Genomic DNA, 15,929 nt, shown 5'->3' with positions numbered 1-15,929 from the left:
CCCATCCTTCAAGTTAGAGCACACATTCCTCCCCCTCCCCCTCCCCCAAATTACACACACAGATAGATTTTGTTTGTTGCCTGGATGGGGAGGGGGTTTTCTTTAGTAATAGTTAGAAAGAGCATTTTTTTTAATGTAATTTCCACACAGTTGGACATCACTTTTGAGGAACTAGTCGCTCCCAGTTTTCCAGTCACTCCCAACTGCCATGAAAACCACTTTGCAGGATCCTTTTCTGGAATACTATTCAAAACTTGTAGTCCGAGTAAAAGTGTGTATTTGAGAAAGTCTATTGTTTTCTGATTTTGTCCCTTACTGCAGACCATAATCAAAAAACCAAGGTATCATTTCCAGTCTCCCAAAGATTCAAGATCACAAAAATGCAAAAACACTCCTAAGAACAAGTTGCCTGTCAAACAACATTGGCACACACAAAATGACAAAATATGCTTTTGAGAAGGCTATTAAGTGTGTGTTGTTAGCCGTTGTTGTTACACATAATTGAAGGGTTTGTGTGATACAAATATTGACCTGAGTACAGAGAATTCTTTCACAATTTGCAAAAGCGATGAACAGTGATAGTTATGTAAACAACAACTTTGTGTGCCATAATGTGATGATGACAATAAATTAGAAAACTGAGTTCCAGTGATTAGCTTCTTGTTCGTATTTGTATTGACTGCTTTTAAGAAAAAGGTTAAAAATCGGATGTAAACATACAACACAGTTCCATTGAGTTAAAAATTGTTAATGTGGGAGGCGAGGGGAATCCAAAAATTGATAACTCTGTCTTTTTACTTGTGTGTGTAACTTTGTGGTGTGAAACAATATAAATTGGAGGATTGTGAATTATTGGTCCTGTTGAGTAGTTAAAAAGATAGATACTACCTCTAGCATTGATTTGATTTTTGTGATTTACCCTCTTAAATCTTGATTTTGTAGTGCTTGTTTGCAGTGACTAAATACAGAAAAGTACAAATATTAGAAGTATCTCTTCTTGCAGTGGAGTGTAGTAGATTAGTGATTACTAACTTATGTTGGAGTGTGTTTAGATTGGTTTCTTGCCCCCTCTCTAGATGTGTCGTTCAGTGTGTGTAGCTTGGACGCTGCTAGCAAGTATTGCACGCTGCCCCGATCAGGTGCAGTTCTTCCACCTAATGGGCAGCGCCAGAGGCCAGTCTCAACAACAGGTAAATTTCCTGTATGCTGTCTCAGTAGGTGTAAAAACTTTTATTTTTGCTGGAATTCATGTTAAACTTATCCATAAAATTGTGAAAGAATGTACTTGTAACTTAGATTATTGATGATTTGTTACAGACAGATAAGAAATCTAGGACTAGAAAAAAGCTTGTGGGAGAATGCCCCTAGCAGGGTGAAAATTTTGTATTCCACAAAAGCAATCCATGATATGATTTTAAAATGGGCACCAATAGTGCCCTGAATATTGGCTAAATTACACTACAAAAACAGTGCACTGACACTTTTATTTAAAAATTATATTATTTTTCCTTGATGTGGCATAATAACCTGCTAACAGTAGATCTTGTGAACTTTGGGCTTCCTTTTTTCTGTACTGAATGTGTTGCATTAGAATGTTGCCTAAGTAATGAAGTGCTTAGACTTCTGTAATCTGAATTCATCTGAATCAAATCATATTGGCTACTAGGCAGTGTCATTTTGAAACACTGAAAACACGTATGGAACATGATGTATTGACTGTTCGTCGTCATCTTCAGTCCAAAGAAGGTAGATCCATTTGAACATGCTTTCTGTATTCTTGCCTAGGTCTCACTCTACAATTTTTACCCTTCCATGCTCCTCTCCATTGCCAAATTTACTGTACCTTGATGACTCGGTGTGTGTCCTATCAACTGGTGCTTCTTTCACTCAAGTTGTGCCAAAATTAATTCTTTACCAAATTTGTTTCAGTACTTTGTCATTAGTTATCTGACCTACCCACCTAATATTCAGCAGTCTCATGTAGCACCTCATTTTGAAAGCTTGCATTCTTTGTTGTCTCTGAAGTGTTTTATCATCCATGCTTCACATACAGAAGTGACACTCTACATATATATATATTTACATTTGGTGTTAAGAACTTCCTCCTCTTCAGGATTGCTTTTCTTGCTATGTGCTTCAAACATCGGTGGCTATTTTGCTGCCCGAACAACTGAACTTAGCTACTACTTTCAGTGCCTCATTTCCTATTCAAATTAGATCAGTATCATCTGATGTGATTGTGGCAGAAATACAGTGTCGCTGACACAGTTTTTGTTTCTTCTCCTTTAATATCCCCTCGCTTTGATGTCCTTTGACTCTTACAAATTCTTCTCATTGTATCATCTCCAGTCTCATCTTTATTTCTGTAATATTGAACTCCGGTTCATTTCCCTTATATAAACTCTTGGTATATTCCTTTCAACTGTCCCTTCTTTGCTTGGCACTGGCTTGCCATCTGATCTCTGTGTTCCTACAGCTGCTTCTCTTTTATTCAGAGGTCTCTTCAATTTTCCTATAGGTGGCATCTATTTTTTTTCCAAGCTTGGCATGCTTCTACAGCCTTTCATTTGTCTTCTAGTCATTCCTGCTTTACGATTTTGCATTTTCTGTCATCCTCATTTTTCGGATTCCTTCACCTGTTCGTTTGATGCACTTTTATGTTTACTCCTGTTGTCATTTGAATTGCCTATCTTTTGCTTTATCCAAGGATTTCCAATAGGCGTTGTATCTTGACATATTTGATCCTCTGATGCTTCTGTTTCATTCGTCAAATCTACAGGTTGCTCTTCTCTTGTACTCCTTTTCCCTGTTTCAGTCAAATGTTGCCTAGTGCTCCCTTTGAAACACTCATCAACATACCAGATTCTGTATAACCTGCTTTGGCTCTTACATGACAACTGATGTCATTATGCTGAAACATCATTGGATAGTTTAGATGTCTTTCGAGTAGTATGGAAGGCTATTGCCTGTACTACTGTAGCAAATGATTGACAGGCAGCAGTGAATAAACAACTTTAACCAAGGAACAGCATTTTCCTGCAGCAAAAATGTTGGTGCTAGATGGCAGTTTTTTTTGTGGGCACTTGTTCATAGTGTTACACCTGTTGATCTCGGACAGCTCAAGCTATTTATTTCATTCATACACCAAATATCTCAGATAACTCGGAAGAGATGACTGATGACTCCTGCTTTCAAACTGGGGCTTAAAACAATCTACAAATGTATGGACTGGCTCTGCATTTCAAGTGAGCTGCCATTCATTCTGCCAGATGGGGAGAATATACAAAACCTGGTCATGTTGACATAACAGTACTTTTAATAGTACTCCATGTTGACTTTAACATACTGATTAAGGCAATTACAGGAAAGTGTTTTCAGCTCTCTTTAAAGGTGTTAATGGTACTGTTGCAAAATGTGAAGTTATCCTATTTAATGTGCACAAAGACATTTTCCCCCCTATAGAACATGACTGGAATGTAACAGACTTAAATCACATTAGATTGTTTCTGTGGTTTCTGTAACAGGTTATGACAACCAGTAAACCATCTAGAGTCCTTGTTTAGAAATTCTTGTCCATGGTTTACAGTTTTGATCCTCTTCAAATACAATATATTCGCTCCTTGCAGTGAGCTCACCATGATTCCGGAAAAGATAGCACTCACATTTCACACATTGTTAATGTTTTTGTTACATCCTGTTTGGAACTGAATGTATTCCTTGGAATTTCTTAAAGGAGCAAAGACAAGTTTTAGTTATCAAGTAACATATCATGGATGTGCCAAAATGGGTAGAAATATTCCCTCTGCTATCGTGATAATTTCTGTCATCTAATGGACAATACAAGCTGGAATCAAAGTGTGTGCACACTTTTCATATAGATTTCTTATGGTTATGTGAAAGTGCATCAAAAAGGGAGAACAAATTGTATTCTCTAGAATCACACTTCTGGGAAGAAAAAGTACCTTCAGAAATTTAACTGGATCAGACACATTCATTTATAGGTGAGGCTTTTTAGTAAGATGATATTAGGGGGATCTTACCCCTAAGTGGGAAGAACTGGGAGTGATAACTGATGAATGTGATAAGTTAATGCTTTGATGGAAATAGGCAAATAAATTAAACAAAAAAAGGAGTGTGTGTGTGTGTGTGTGTGTGTGTGTGTGTGTGTGTGTGTGTGTGTGTGTGTGTGTGTGTGAGAGAGAGAGAGAGAGAGAGAGAGAGAGAGAGAGAGAGAGAGAGAGAGAGAGAGAGATTTGTTACTTACAGAGGGAGGGAAAAGAAACTGTCTAGTCTTCTAATTAAAAGGTGAGTTACAGTGTTGAAGCATCTTAAGACTCTCAGTTCACTCTAGCTATTGCTCTAAAACACATGCATGATAGTTTTCCTGTTCAACATGCTTGTACTGCTTTGTAGTATGTGCTATTACCTGAAAAGCGTGAACTCTTTCACTGTAGTTTGTGGGGTATTTGTTTCCACTTAAAACTGCAGACCCTCCTGCATTCTATGATAATGTAAACCACAATAATGCAACAAAAAATAGTGATTCATATTTGAATTTCAGTAACAAATTTGCCTCCATCAGGATTAATAGGTCACAACTTTACTGTGCCTTTTTTGTGACTAGGAACCTTGCACTGTGTTGGAGATAGTAGTTTTTGATTTCAGTAGTTTATCCACAGGTTGTTTTTTATGATTTACTTATATTATTCTTTCATAAGTAAAGCTGTTACCAACCAGAAGGTTGATTTGAACACTGCAATACTTAATCAGGCACTGTCCTATTTAGAGATGGTATGCCCTTAACTTAACCTTTTTACTGTGAACTATGATGTAGCTTTTTATTTCTTGTATTAACAAACCATTGTCAGAGATGAAATAAGAAGTGGAAAAAAGAAATCATAAGATTCAATGGGGACTGAGCACTGGACCTTTGAACTTGTAGTCTGAATCTGCCCCACTGAGCATAACAGACTGTGTGTGTGTTTCTTAAAATTGAGTTAATTTTGTGTTAAAGTGGCCAACACTGTGAAATGGTAAAATTTGGGAGAATTTTTGCCTTGTGCGAGGGTGTATACCTCCAGGAAACCCAGAAATATTTTTAGCCAGGAGAAAACAGGGAAAAACCCAGGAATATTTTAGATTTCCATGAATTTTTCATTGTTTTAGTCTTCAGTTAAATTTTTGTGATTTTGACTGGTAAGAACTGATAGTCCATCAAAGAATTTTACTGTATCCCGCTAGTGCAGAATAATACTGCAGCAATAAAACATAAACGAGAGAATAAAACTTAAGTGTAATGTCCTTGTCACCACTCTTTCTAAAGCACAATTGCACACATGTATTAACAGGGTTCTTTATTTACTTTAACAGATAGCTGCAGTATTATTCCATGTTAGCCTCACTGGTGGTGAAGGGAAAGATCCACTATAAACACTACTCTGGTCGCTACACACTCTCATAGCTGGTGATGTGAACTGACAGACGCCAACTAGGATAGTGACGTAGCTAGTGCACCAGCTAGTGACTTCGACTGAGGCCTTCTGGTCAGTGGCGGTGATCTAAATACTTGTGGTCAAGATGGCATAGGTGGCGTGTTGCTAGCGAGTCTGTCTTTGGCCTCTCTCCTGATAAGCGCGCTTGATCCAGCGCCTGCTATCTTTGCCGACCAGTGTGCTGGCTACAGCTTACGTCAGCACATTAAGATGCAGAGGAAATGCGCCATTTACAACAACAAAACAGTGCACACATATGCGTCCACCAAAAGCAAACTGTTTCAAAGGCTTTATGATGAAAACCATGGAATACTTCATAACAGCAAACTGCTTCCAATGAGTGTGATGTCACAACTGTTCACATTACGTTCGTTTTGAGCAGTTGCCAGCGGGCTCATGCGCATGTGCAGCTGAGTTGCATATAAGCAGTACCTTCTCCCGCTTCTGCTATTTGAAGTGTGGCTGCAGCAGTAGCAAGAAGCAGTCATGCTATACAGAAAAAATTTTCTCGCATGCCCAAGCTGCCATTTTCCCCGCATGTGCAGAGCAGTCTGGGTTGTAGTGGAGAGGGAGATAGTGACCTGTGTTTATCTTTAGTGATTTTGCTGTTTCTTCTTCTTTTACAATTCAAACATCAAGTGAAAACAAAATGGATTTCTGTGGCCAAGAGCTATTGAGTAAATTAAAATATTTTTTCATAGTTACGGAAGGTTAAAATATGTTATTAGTTTCAGTTTTCTGACTTTATTTTATTTCCAAATTTTTGGCATTAATCGCCATGCACAACAATGAAGTTATTTTAGGTTGTTTGCTAAATATATGTGGCTTTTGTTAATCTTTTATGCAAATGAAGTTAATTTACAATAAACGAAGTGTTTCATTCTACATTATTGGCTAGTTTCAACTTCACTGAATTTCAGCTAACATTTTCATCATCTTGCACGTATGGTATTATGCCGCAATAAAGAACAAAATTTGAGACAATACAGTACTGGTTCTCCAAGAAAATTTGCATCCCGAAAAGTGCACTGAAAAGCTTAATCTCAGGTTGGGGCCTACTTCTTTGTGAATCTGGACATATGAATGTGTCCTTTAAGCCGAATTATGTATTTTAGTGTGGTTTACGAAATTACTATGATGTGAAAGCTTAACTTTACGAGTAGCCACACTGTGTACATTAATTTAAACCATCAAATTTCCTTATTTGTGGGTTCACACTACTTAATAGCGATGTTGCTATTGGCTGACTACATCACATGTCCTATGTTCTGAATATCTGCTGTCATTGGCTGGTGAGATCATGTGACATGAGCCACGATTGGCTTACAAAAGTGCATCGCAGTCTCTATTTCAATGCTTCGGAAACTAACATGCTGTGTTTGATGGAATTCAAATTTATACTTTGGTAATATGAAAATATGCAGCGTATATGTTGCTGCACATCGAAGCTCTGTCTCACCCCCCCCCCCCTTTCCCCCCTCCCCCTGCCTGCTGAGTTTTGTTTCCTTAAGTAACAGGAAAGTAAGTTCCACACTGGTATATAAAACCTTCACCATTCAAATTTTAGCAGTTACATATACATTTTATTTCATTGTATTGGAAAAGCACAAGGTTTCTGTGGTTATATTGTTGTATTTGATGGCAGAAACCTTTTGGTTTTCATGGTACAAATAATTAACCTTCCTGTGGGACTGTTACACTGGCAGTACTGAACAAAATAAGCATTTCAGAATATCTAATAACACGGTAAACAAAACACTACCAGTATGAAATAACTGATAGTGTTACCAGAAGATAGCAAATAACATGCTGAAACCTGTATGGATGAAACAAAATAAACATAGCGTGTCTTCCAGAAGACAATTGTCATAGGCCAGCTGTTAGCTGCAACAGGCATATTTTGTTTGTGGTATGTGAGAGAATAGACATGGTTTGTGTGGCATGCAGTTGTGTGCTCTCTTTTATTTTAGGGCCTTATTTATTCCTGTTAATTTAAAAAAAAATGAAATGTAAGCAACAGAAAGTAATACCAACAATTTAGGAGTAAAGGCGACCATTCACCGAATAGCAGAAACTTAGAGTTGTCAACGTAAACAGTTTTCGTGGCAACAGGATGAACCTGCCATACGAATTAAAGGATTACAGTGAATAGCCTTTCACAATACTGGTCACTAGCAGCAACAAACTATCTAAAGAATACACTATTCACTTAATCATCGTGAAAATCTGAATCAGTTTGCCATTTTGTCGGTGTCTATTACTGTGTCTCTTTGGGTGCAGATGTGGAACTGCACATTTTCGAGTAAAAGTTTTACTGTTTGAGTTCCATAACGTGAGCACACTCCAATGTTACAATATTACCATGGTAGTGAACTTGGACATGGCATGTTCTTATTCTGGTTCTGGGAAACAAATTTAACAAATATTTGATTGTCACAGGAACAAGATGTAGTGGTATAAACTTTCATTCCACAAGATTAGATACACGTATTATGCATAGAATAGCATACTGGTGGGCCACACGACACTGTTCATCTGTTAACGTCACCGTTCATCTGTTAACGTCACCGTTCATCTGTTAACGTCACCGTTCATCTGTTAACGTCACCGTTCATCTGTTAACGTCACCGTTCATCTGTTAACGTCACCGTTCATCTGTTAACGTCACCGTTCATCTGTTAACGTCACCGTTCATCTGTTAACGTCACTGTTCATCTGTTAACGTCACTGTTCATCTGTTAACGTCACCGTTCATCTGTTAACGTCACCGTTCATCTGTTAACGTCACCGTTCATCTGTTAACGTCACCGTTCATCTGTTAACGTCACCGTTCATCTGTTAACGTCACCGTTCATCTGTTAACGTCACCGTTCATCTGTTAACGTCACCGTTCATCTGTTAACGTCACCGTTCATCTGTTAACGTCACCGTTCATCTGTTAACGTCACCGTTCATCTGTTAACGTCACCGTTCATCTGTTAACGTCACCGTTCATCTGTTAACGTCACCGTTCATCTGTTAACGTCACCGTTCATCTGTTAACGTCACCGTTCATCTGTTAACGTCACCGTTCATCTGTTAACGTCACCGTTCATCTGTTAACGTCACCGTTCATCTGTTAACGTCACCGTTCATCTGTTAACGTCACCGTTCATCTGTTAACGTCACCGTTCATCTGTTAACGTCACCGTTCATCTGTTAACGTCACCGTTCATCTGTTAACGTCACCGTTCATCTGTTAACGTCACCGTTCATCTGTTAACGTCACCGTTCATCTGTTAACGTCACCGTTCATCTGTTAACGTCACCGTTCATCTGTTAACGTCACCGTTCATCTGTTAACGTCACCGTTCATCTGTTAACGTCACCGTTCATCTCGTCCATTGGACGCCAACAGAGAACTTCCATTTTCATTATATTATAGGTACAACCTTTCATTGTAATCATAAATACCCTTAATTGCAGTATGTTTTGTGATCCAGCCCCCCCCCCCCCCCTTCCCAACGACTCCTGACTATTCTTAAAATTCTCTCTCTGTTGCTTCCTATGCAACTTTGTTGTTAATGTTTTCATTTCAAAAGTCAATGTATCATTGCAATTAGTAACAACGGTAATGCATACTGAAAACTTCATTTTGAGGTACACTGGAAGTTGAACCCTGGCCACTTGAGCCCACTTTTTGCTATCTGTTGTACTCATCTTCAGCTAAATTACATAAAAAACTTCAAACAATGTAAAATCCATGATGTAATACAACAATATTAGAGAAGGAAAGTTGCGACTCATCATATAGCGGAGGTGCTGAGTCGCGATAGGCACAACAAAAAGATTAACACAATTACAGCTTTTATAGCATATATATATATATATATGCACACACACATACCCATCCACACACATACAGACACAAGCAGACACATTGGTCTTTAAATATGTCTGCTTGTGTGTCTGTATATGTGTGGATGGAGGTGTGTGTGTGTGTGTGTGTGTGTGTGTGTGTGTGTGTGTGTGTGTGTGTGTGTGTGCGCGCGCGCGCGAGTGTATACCCGTCCTTTTTCCCCCTAAGGTAAGTCTTTCCGCTCCCGGGATTGGAATGACTCCTTACCCTCTCCCTTAAAGCCCACATCCTTTAGTCTTTCCCTCTCCTTTCTTCTTTCCTGATGAGGCAACAGTTTGTTGCGAAAGCTTGAATTTTGTGTGTATGTTTGTGTTCGTTTGTGTGTCTGTCGACCTGCCAGCACTTTCATTTGGTAAGTCACATCATCTTTGTTTTTTATATATACACACACACACAAACTTCATGTGTTGAAACTTAATCGTTAATTAATTCATCTCCCTTTTTGTGTGTCATTTTCATGCAAATTACTTTCAGACTTGCTTTCACATTTTTTCCATTATTTTCTTACATTAATTGTTAAAGTTCTTATTGACTGAAGCAAATAGTACCATTTCATTATCAAAATGCCTGCTCTGGGCTTCTCATAGCTTAACTTTGTGTCAGTGGGTTGCTCATTCTCAGCTCCTTAGACTTTCTACTCGATTATAATACACAATGCTACATTGCACTGCTCGGCAATCATTACAGATAACCACAAAGTACAGCTACACACTACACACTACATACTTAAAGAGGAACACAATGGCAAGCCTCTACTACTAAGACCTTGCTCTGGACAGCAACATCTGTGTTACAGTTCCCTGTCTTAAGTATAAGACTGAAATTTATGTGTAATGAAGTTTGAAGGTGATATACTTAACCTTCCGTGATTGATTGCACATGTACTGATCAGTGCACTGTTAAACGTTGCACAGGTTTGAAAGAAGAACTGTAGTGTGAATGATTGCATCAAATATTCCTCGATGGCTTGTTGAGTAAGAGGCAGACTACCACAAATTGAAATGTCTGTTGTTGGCCCGAGGATTTTTTTTAACTTCTCTATTGTTTCATCTCTGGCAGTGATATGTTAATGTTGAAAATGTGAAGTTGACCATAGTTTGGAGTCCACATGAAGAGAGTCTCTCCGGTACTGTCTGTTCAGCTGATAAAGGAAGGCAGAGACATACCAGCTTCAATAGGAACATGTCCTGTAAAGCACTGCTGTGTTACTAAGCCTTTGAGATGAGAAGAACTTTATCTCCTTGATCTCATCATTTTCTTTTTAGATTAAGGTGGTTAAGGATAAGTTTTTGTTGATTCTTCTATTCCTTTCATATTCTGCTAACTGATGCCTCATGTGTTCCAGGATACCCAAGTGGAACTATGCGTAACTCTCTGCTCAGGCGTAGTTCAGTACAAGGTCACAAACCACCTCCACCCATCCGCCGCACGTCGTCTATTTCTGGGCGAGCTTTAAGCCCTGTCGGTGGTAGCATGGAAAATTTGCCACCTCCGCCAGCCTTTCTGCTTCAGGACGGCTGTGGAAATGGCGACAGTGGGCGCGAGAAGGAAAGAGCTGGAAGTGTCGCAGAGACTGTGCGTACACTGACAGAGTTGAGACACCAGCCGGCCAGTCCAGTGATGCCGCGCCGCGTTCCTCCGTCCCAGCGGCAGTCAGCGCCACCGGCAACACACCTTTCCCAAGAAACTACCACCACAGTGGCAACGCGGGCTGCACCAGGGCGAGGTGGCGCAGCATTCTTGCAGGCACTCAATGACAAACTAGCCCTGCAGCAGCAGGCTGCTGCACAAGGGCAGCTCCGTGCAGGCAAAGTGAGGCAGCTCATCGCTAGCCGAACTGTCTCGGACCCTACCACCTGCCACGAATCTCTTATGGACCAAATACGACGAGGGACAACTCTCAGGAGAACGGGAACAGTCAATGACCGATCTGCACCAAGGATACGCTGAGCCTTGTCTCGGCGGGCGGACTTGTCCGTCAGCCGATTATCATCACCAGCAGCATTCTAAGACTTTGATGACCATGAAGATCTCAGGTGTGTGTGCTATCTGCCACGTGTACAAGACTGATGTGTACTTGTTGGAAATTCACTTACTGGTGCTATTGTTCCTTCTCATGGGGTCTAGACTGCTTGCATTTCTGTGTATTTCTCTTTGTTCCCAATTTTACTTAGACTGAAGATTGGATCTCGCAAGCGAAGAAGAAACAGTCTTGTCTTGTGTAGCATTCTAAATTGAAAGCAGCAGTCATTATTTTGCTGTTACTCGTTTCTGCCAAAGATACACCTTGTTACATCATAACTCTTGGCAGTAATGTAGATGCTGAGGCTTTAGATTGATATATAAATAAAATGTGATACTTTACGCCTAACATTCCAGCAGCAGTGTCACACTGCAGTTACTAATTGCTTGTACGGAGGTCAGCCCGTATGTAAATGCTGACAGTTTTCTTCAGAACTCTGAAGAGTTGGTAAGAAGTCTACAAATGGATCATTTGCATTGTGTGTAAATATATTCAGTATCCCAAGTGATTTCCTGATAATGTTTATATAAGCAGCATTTGATAACAGATTATATGTATATGTATTGTAATATTTTGTTTGTACAGTCAAAACTTCTATAAATTGCTCTGTATTTAAAGATGCATTTCTTGTACAGTTCAAGACCTCTATTCTTTGTAAAGTTGAAGTTGACACTTTTATATGTTACGTGTAGCAAGGGGAGAGTCGATTTCAGGGAAAAAAAATATGTGTTGCAATTACAGCCTTCATGGGGTAGTGACTACACACTGCCACTGTAGTGTACCGAGAGAGTGTATCTTTGTTGATACACTGTAAAAGGCCATCGGTTTGGTATTATTGAATTTTTAATGAGAGTCCATTTATTGTACAATAACTGACACCTGCTTTATTGTTTAAAATATACCTGACTGAAAGTAGCTGTAAAGAGCTTGTTTTTGTTGTTAAGAGATCCATCAGTATCTCTCTGAAAGTAACTGCCAGTCTGATTTCTGTTGTCAAAACGCTAAGAACAGTGTGTTACTTCAAAATGTCTGGATAGTTCAATTGTGTAACTAATGTTGACAATAGTTTTTACTGACATAATATATTAGTGTCAGTTTGAGAGTTCAGTTATACATTTTTATTTTCAGTTTTGCAGTTGCCAAGAAATTTATGTTGTGTATACACATTGTGTAGCTGTATTTAACATGAAGTATTATAAAACTGTTGTATTTGTTGAAAATTGAAGCAATGCTATCTGGATAACAAGAGTTATTACAAATATGTAATGGAGCAGTAGCTTTAATGTTGTTAGAACGTATACACAGTTTCAAATTTTCTCTGTAAGTTGAACACAGTTTTTCAGTTTGCTGTCAAAATTTTCTGCCACATACATTTTATGTAGCTGTTGACTTTCATTATTCTTTCACTTCTTTTCACAGCAGTGGCCTGAATTTTATTTCTGGATGTTTCCCTTAGTGCTAACTTTCTGTAGTACTCACAATCAAAACATTTGAAAGAAAAGCTTTTCCTATATTCATTTTTTAGTAATTACTGTGCATAGGGATGTCCATAATCCATTGCTGAAGTATAAATTGTTCTGCAGTTTTTGGAGGAACTAGTTTTACCAAAAGGATACTTACATGGCTTTCTGAAACATGAAAGTTGTGCAAATGAATCCTGTGTAATGTTTTGCTGAGGGATATTTTGTTTAGTGTGTGGGGTATTTGGAAGCTGTGGAGTCAGAATCCTGAAATTTTTCCAATTCTTTGTTCTTGCAAACCCACATTTTACACATAATGGTATTTCTGATAAATGCTTCATGCTCCTGTCTACTCATTTGTAGTGTCTGTTGTTAGAAGTGAACCAAAATCTGAATTCCCCACATACTTAAAACACTAAATAGATCTGTGCAGATGTAATGATGGCAGTAGATAAAGAAGAGTTTAAAACAGCAGTCCTATTGAAACGTTATGCTGTGCTTTTAACAGATAAAGCTCAATATGTAACTAAAATATGGTATATTTAAAGGGAATATTTATGTGAAATGCTTGTGTATTATATATATACATATATATATTTCTAATTTTGTTTCTATTTGCAACTGTAAGTAAAAGATTAGTAGGAAATAAACATTTAACAGTGCATATGCTAATTTTCTTCACAAATGAGAAAATTTTATCCCAGTTTCTAACAGAGTCCTATGTTTCGTTTACAAATGACTGCGTTTCACCTCCAAACCTCTTTAAGTGGCTTTGATGGTTGGACGAAAATGTAAATTACCTCCCATTCTCACATGCATTAAACCTTTATGGAAAACTGTTGTGAAATAAAGGGACTGTGTGAGTGTTCTTGGAACTGTCATAGGCATGGTGAACTTTATAAGCATTATTATAAATAGTGGTATATTTGTTTTAGGACACTCTATCATATTTCACACATTGTGTTGAAATACACATTAGTTGTTCTTTTGTGAGTAAAATTTTGTCATTTCAAGATTATTCACGTAATGAGGTCTTAAAATGGTTATGTACTCACTCTAGGAAAGAAATTATTACAAGTTTGCCTACAGATGTTGTGTGTTACATTTTCAATGGTCTCATTGTGTAATGTGGAATGAGGCTGGTTCTTCTCATGAAGAAGGAAAATGAGTACATTCCCATATCTTTTCGAATAATGAAAGTTCTATCTGGGTTCATCTGTGGAGCAAAATTTGTAATTTATCGCATAGCTTGACTTATACCTGGATATAAGACTGGGAAGTCCAGGTTGGAATATCAGCAGTATTAAAAGACAAAGATGGCATGTAAAGTTCTAGGGCGACAGTAATAAGTTTCATATTTAAAGTTTGTCATTAAACCTTTGTGAAACTGCTTGTCTGCACATTTTTGAAGGACTATCTGGGCCACAGATAACATTATCATCATGGTTATGAGTAATATTTCTGAGGCACAGCACGTCAGAGAATTTAATAGGCCTGGAATGTTAAAGGTCATATCTCGACCATTCAGCAGCTCAAAAATATTCCTACTGAGATGAGAAGAATGGTGTTAGACAGGTTGTAAAAGTGGGGACAGTAGTTCCTTTATATTTATTTGTGTACCTACACCATCTTGTTTTAATTTTTTTTTTTTTTTTTTTTTTTTTTTTGGGGGGGGGGGGGGGGGTTTGGGTTAGATTAAGCAGGTGGTGGGACTACACCTAGAAAGCATACATCTTATATTTATGATAACTGTTTGGCAATGATACAAATCATGCTGGTATGTGGAAATATTGTCTCTTTATAGAGACTTGGATTATATACCTCTTATTAATGATTGTATGGTAGACTGTTATGCAGCTTAATGTAGTCTTTAATTTTTTTTTAACAATAGGCCAATACAGATATCATTATTAAAGCGAAAACTTGTAATTTGCAGTTCACATGTTCGCAGTCTTTCGTACTCGAAAAAATCTTTGCGTCCAAGCCAGTGCCTCTGTTTTAAAGCATTCAAAGAGTCGTGTTCAAAGCAATGTATCAACACTTGCATTTGGTTGTTGAGCTCGGCAGACGTGGAAGCATTTCAAGGTGGTTATACAAGGGTCATTCAATAATTAGAGACAAATTGGTCTGGGGGGGACAAAAACTGGTAGTAGTTTGGTGCTTTTATGGCTTTAAGTTGGCATCACTGAGATGAGCCCTGGTCAGCTGATGCATCAACAGTTATGTTGTTTATAAACTAAAAAATACATTTCAAGATTGTGAGTCCGCTTGAAACGTCCACATTAGTTGAACAACGTTCTGTTATTTAATTTTTACTTGCTGAAGGCAAGAAACCAGTGAATATATTCTGTAGAATGTCTAAAGTTTATGGTGAAGGTTGTATGAATTGTGCAAATTTTTACAAGTGGGTCGAGCAGTTCAAAAAGGGTCATGACTCGGTAACTGATGAACACCATTCTGGCCGACCAACTGGAGTTTCAACTCCCTCACTTGAAAGTCAAATTGATGAGATTATTCATGCCGACCGCCATGTGACTGTTGAAATGATAGTTGATAAGGTTCAAGTGAGTACGGGTACAGTTCATAACAGTACTGTAAAGCACGTGCAAGATGGGTCCAAAAGGAGTCGACATGGCTACACGAGGAGACGAGGTTGAGAGTGTACACACAACTAAAGCAACATTAGGAAAGAGAAGGGCAGCACTTCCTCAACAAAGTTTTAAGTTGTGACTTAACTTGGGTTCACTATTATGAGCCAGAATCAAAAAGACAAAGCATGGAGTGGAAGCACACCTACTCACCTGTCAAGAAAAAAGTCCAAACCCAAGCTCAGCTGGAAAAGTGTTGTGGGATGCTGAAGGTCCGGTTTTTTGTGATTATCTTGAAGAGCAGTGTACAATGAACAGCCAGTACTACTTGGATTTGCCTTTAAACAAGGTGAAATGAGAGGAGGATGTTGTAGATCTCGGAGGGGAAGTGTGATTCTCCAGCACAATAATGCATATCCTCATATTGCTCAACTAACCTGTGAAACCATTAAAAAAAATGGGCTGGAA

The 15,929-nt window shown here is 38.5% G+C and overlaps 1 protein-coding gene across 5 annotated transcripts in view; it reads left to right on the top strand.

The window, feature by feature from the left end:
- Positions 1-13,535, top strand: part of LOC124615452 (protein MTSS 2) — a 332,845-nt gene extending 319,310 nt beyond the window's left edge. For 4 of the 5 annotated variants that reach the window (XM_047143352.1, XM_047143349.1, XM_047143348.1 and 1 more), the window contains 2 exons: positions 1,077-1,190; positions 10,736-13,535. In XM_047143352.1, coding sequence (XP_046999308.1) covers positions 1,077-1,190; positions 10,736-11,340 — 719 coding nt within the window. In that variant the 3' untranslated portion in view covers positions 11,341-13,535. The remainder of the gene's footprint in view (positions 1-1,076; positions 1,191-10,735) is intronic. The other variant, XM_047143353.1, reaches the window with a different exon arrangement.
- The last annotated feature ends 2,394 nt before the right edge of the window (positions 13,536-15,929 follow it).

Source organism: Schistocerca americana, chromosome 5, assembly GCF_021461395.2.
Source record: "Schistocerca americana isolate TAMUIC-IGC-003095 chromosome 5, iqSchAmer2.1, whole genome shotgun sequence".
NCBI lineage: Eukaryota > Metazoa > Arthropoda > Insecta > Orthoptera > Acrididae > Schistocerca > Schistocerca americana.
Note: the sequence above shows the minus strand (reverse complement) of the source record. Positions and strands in the feature narration are given on the sequence as shown.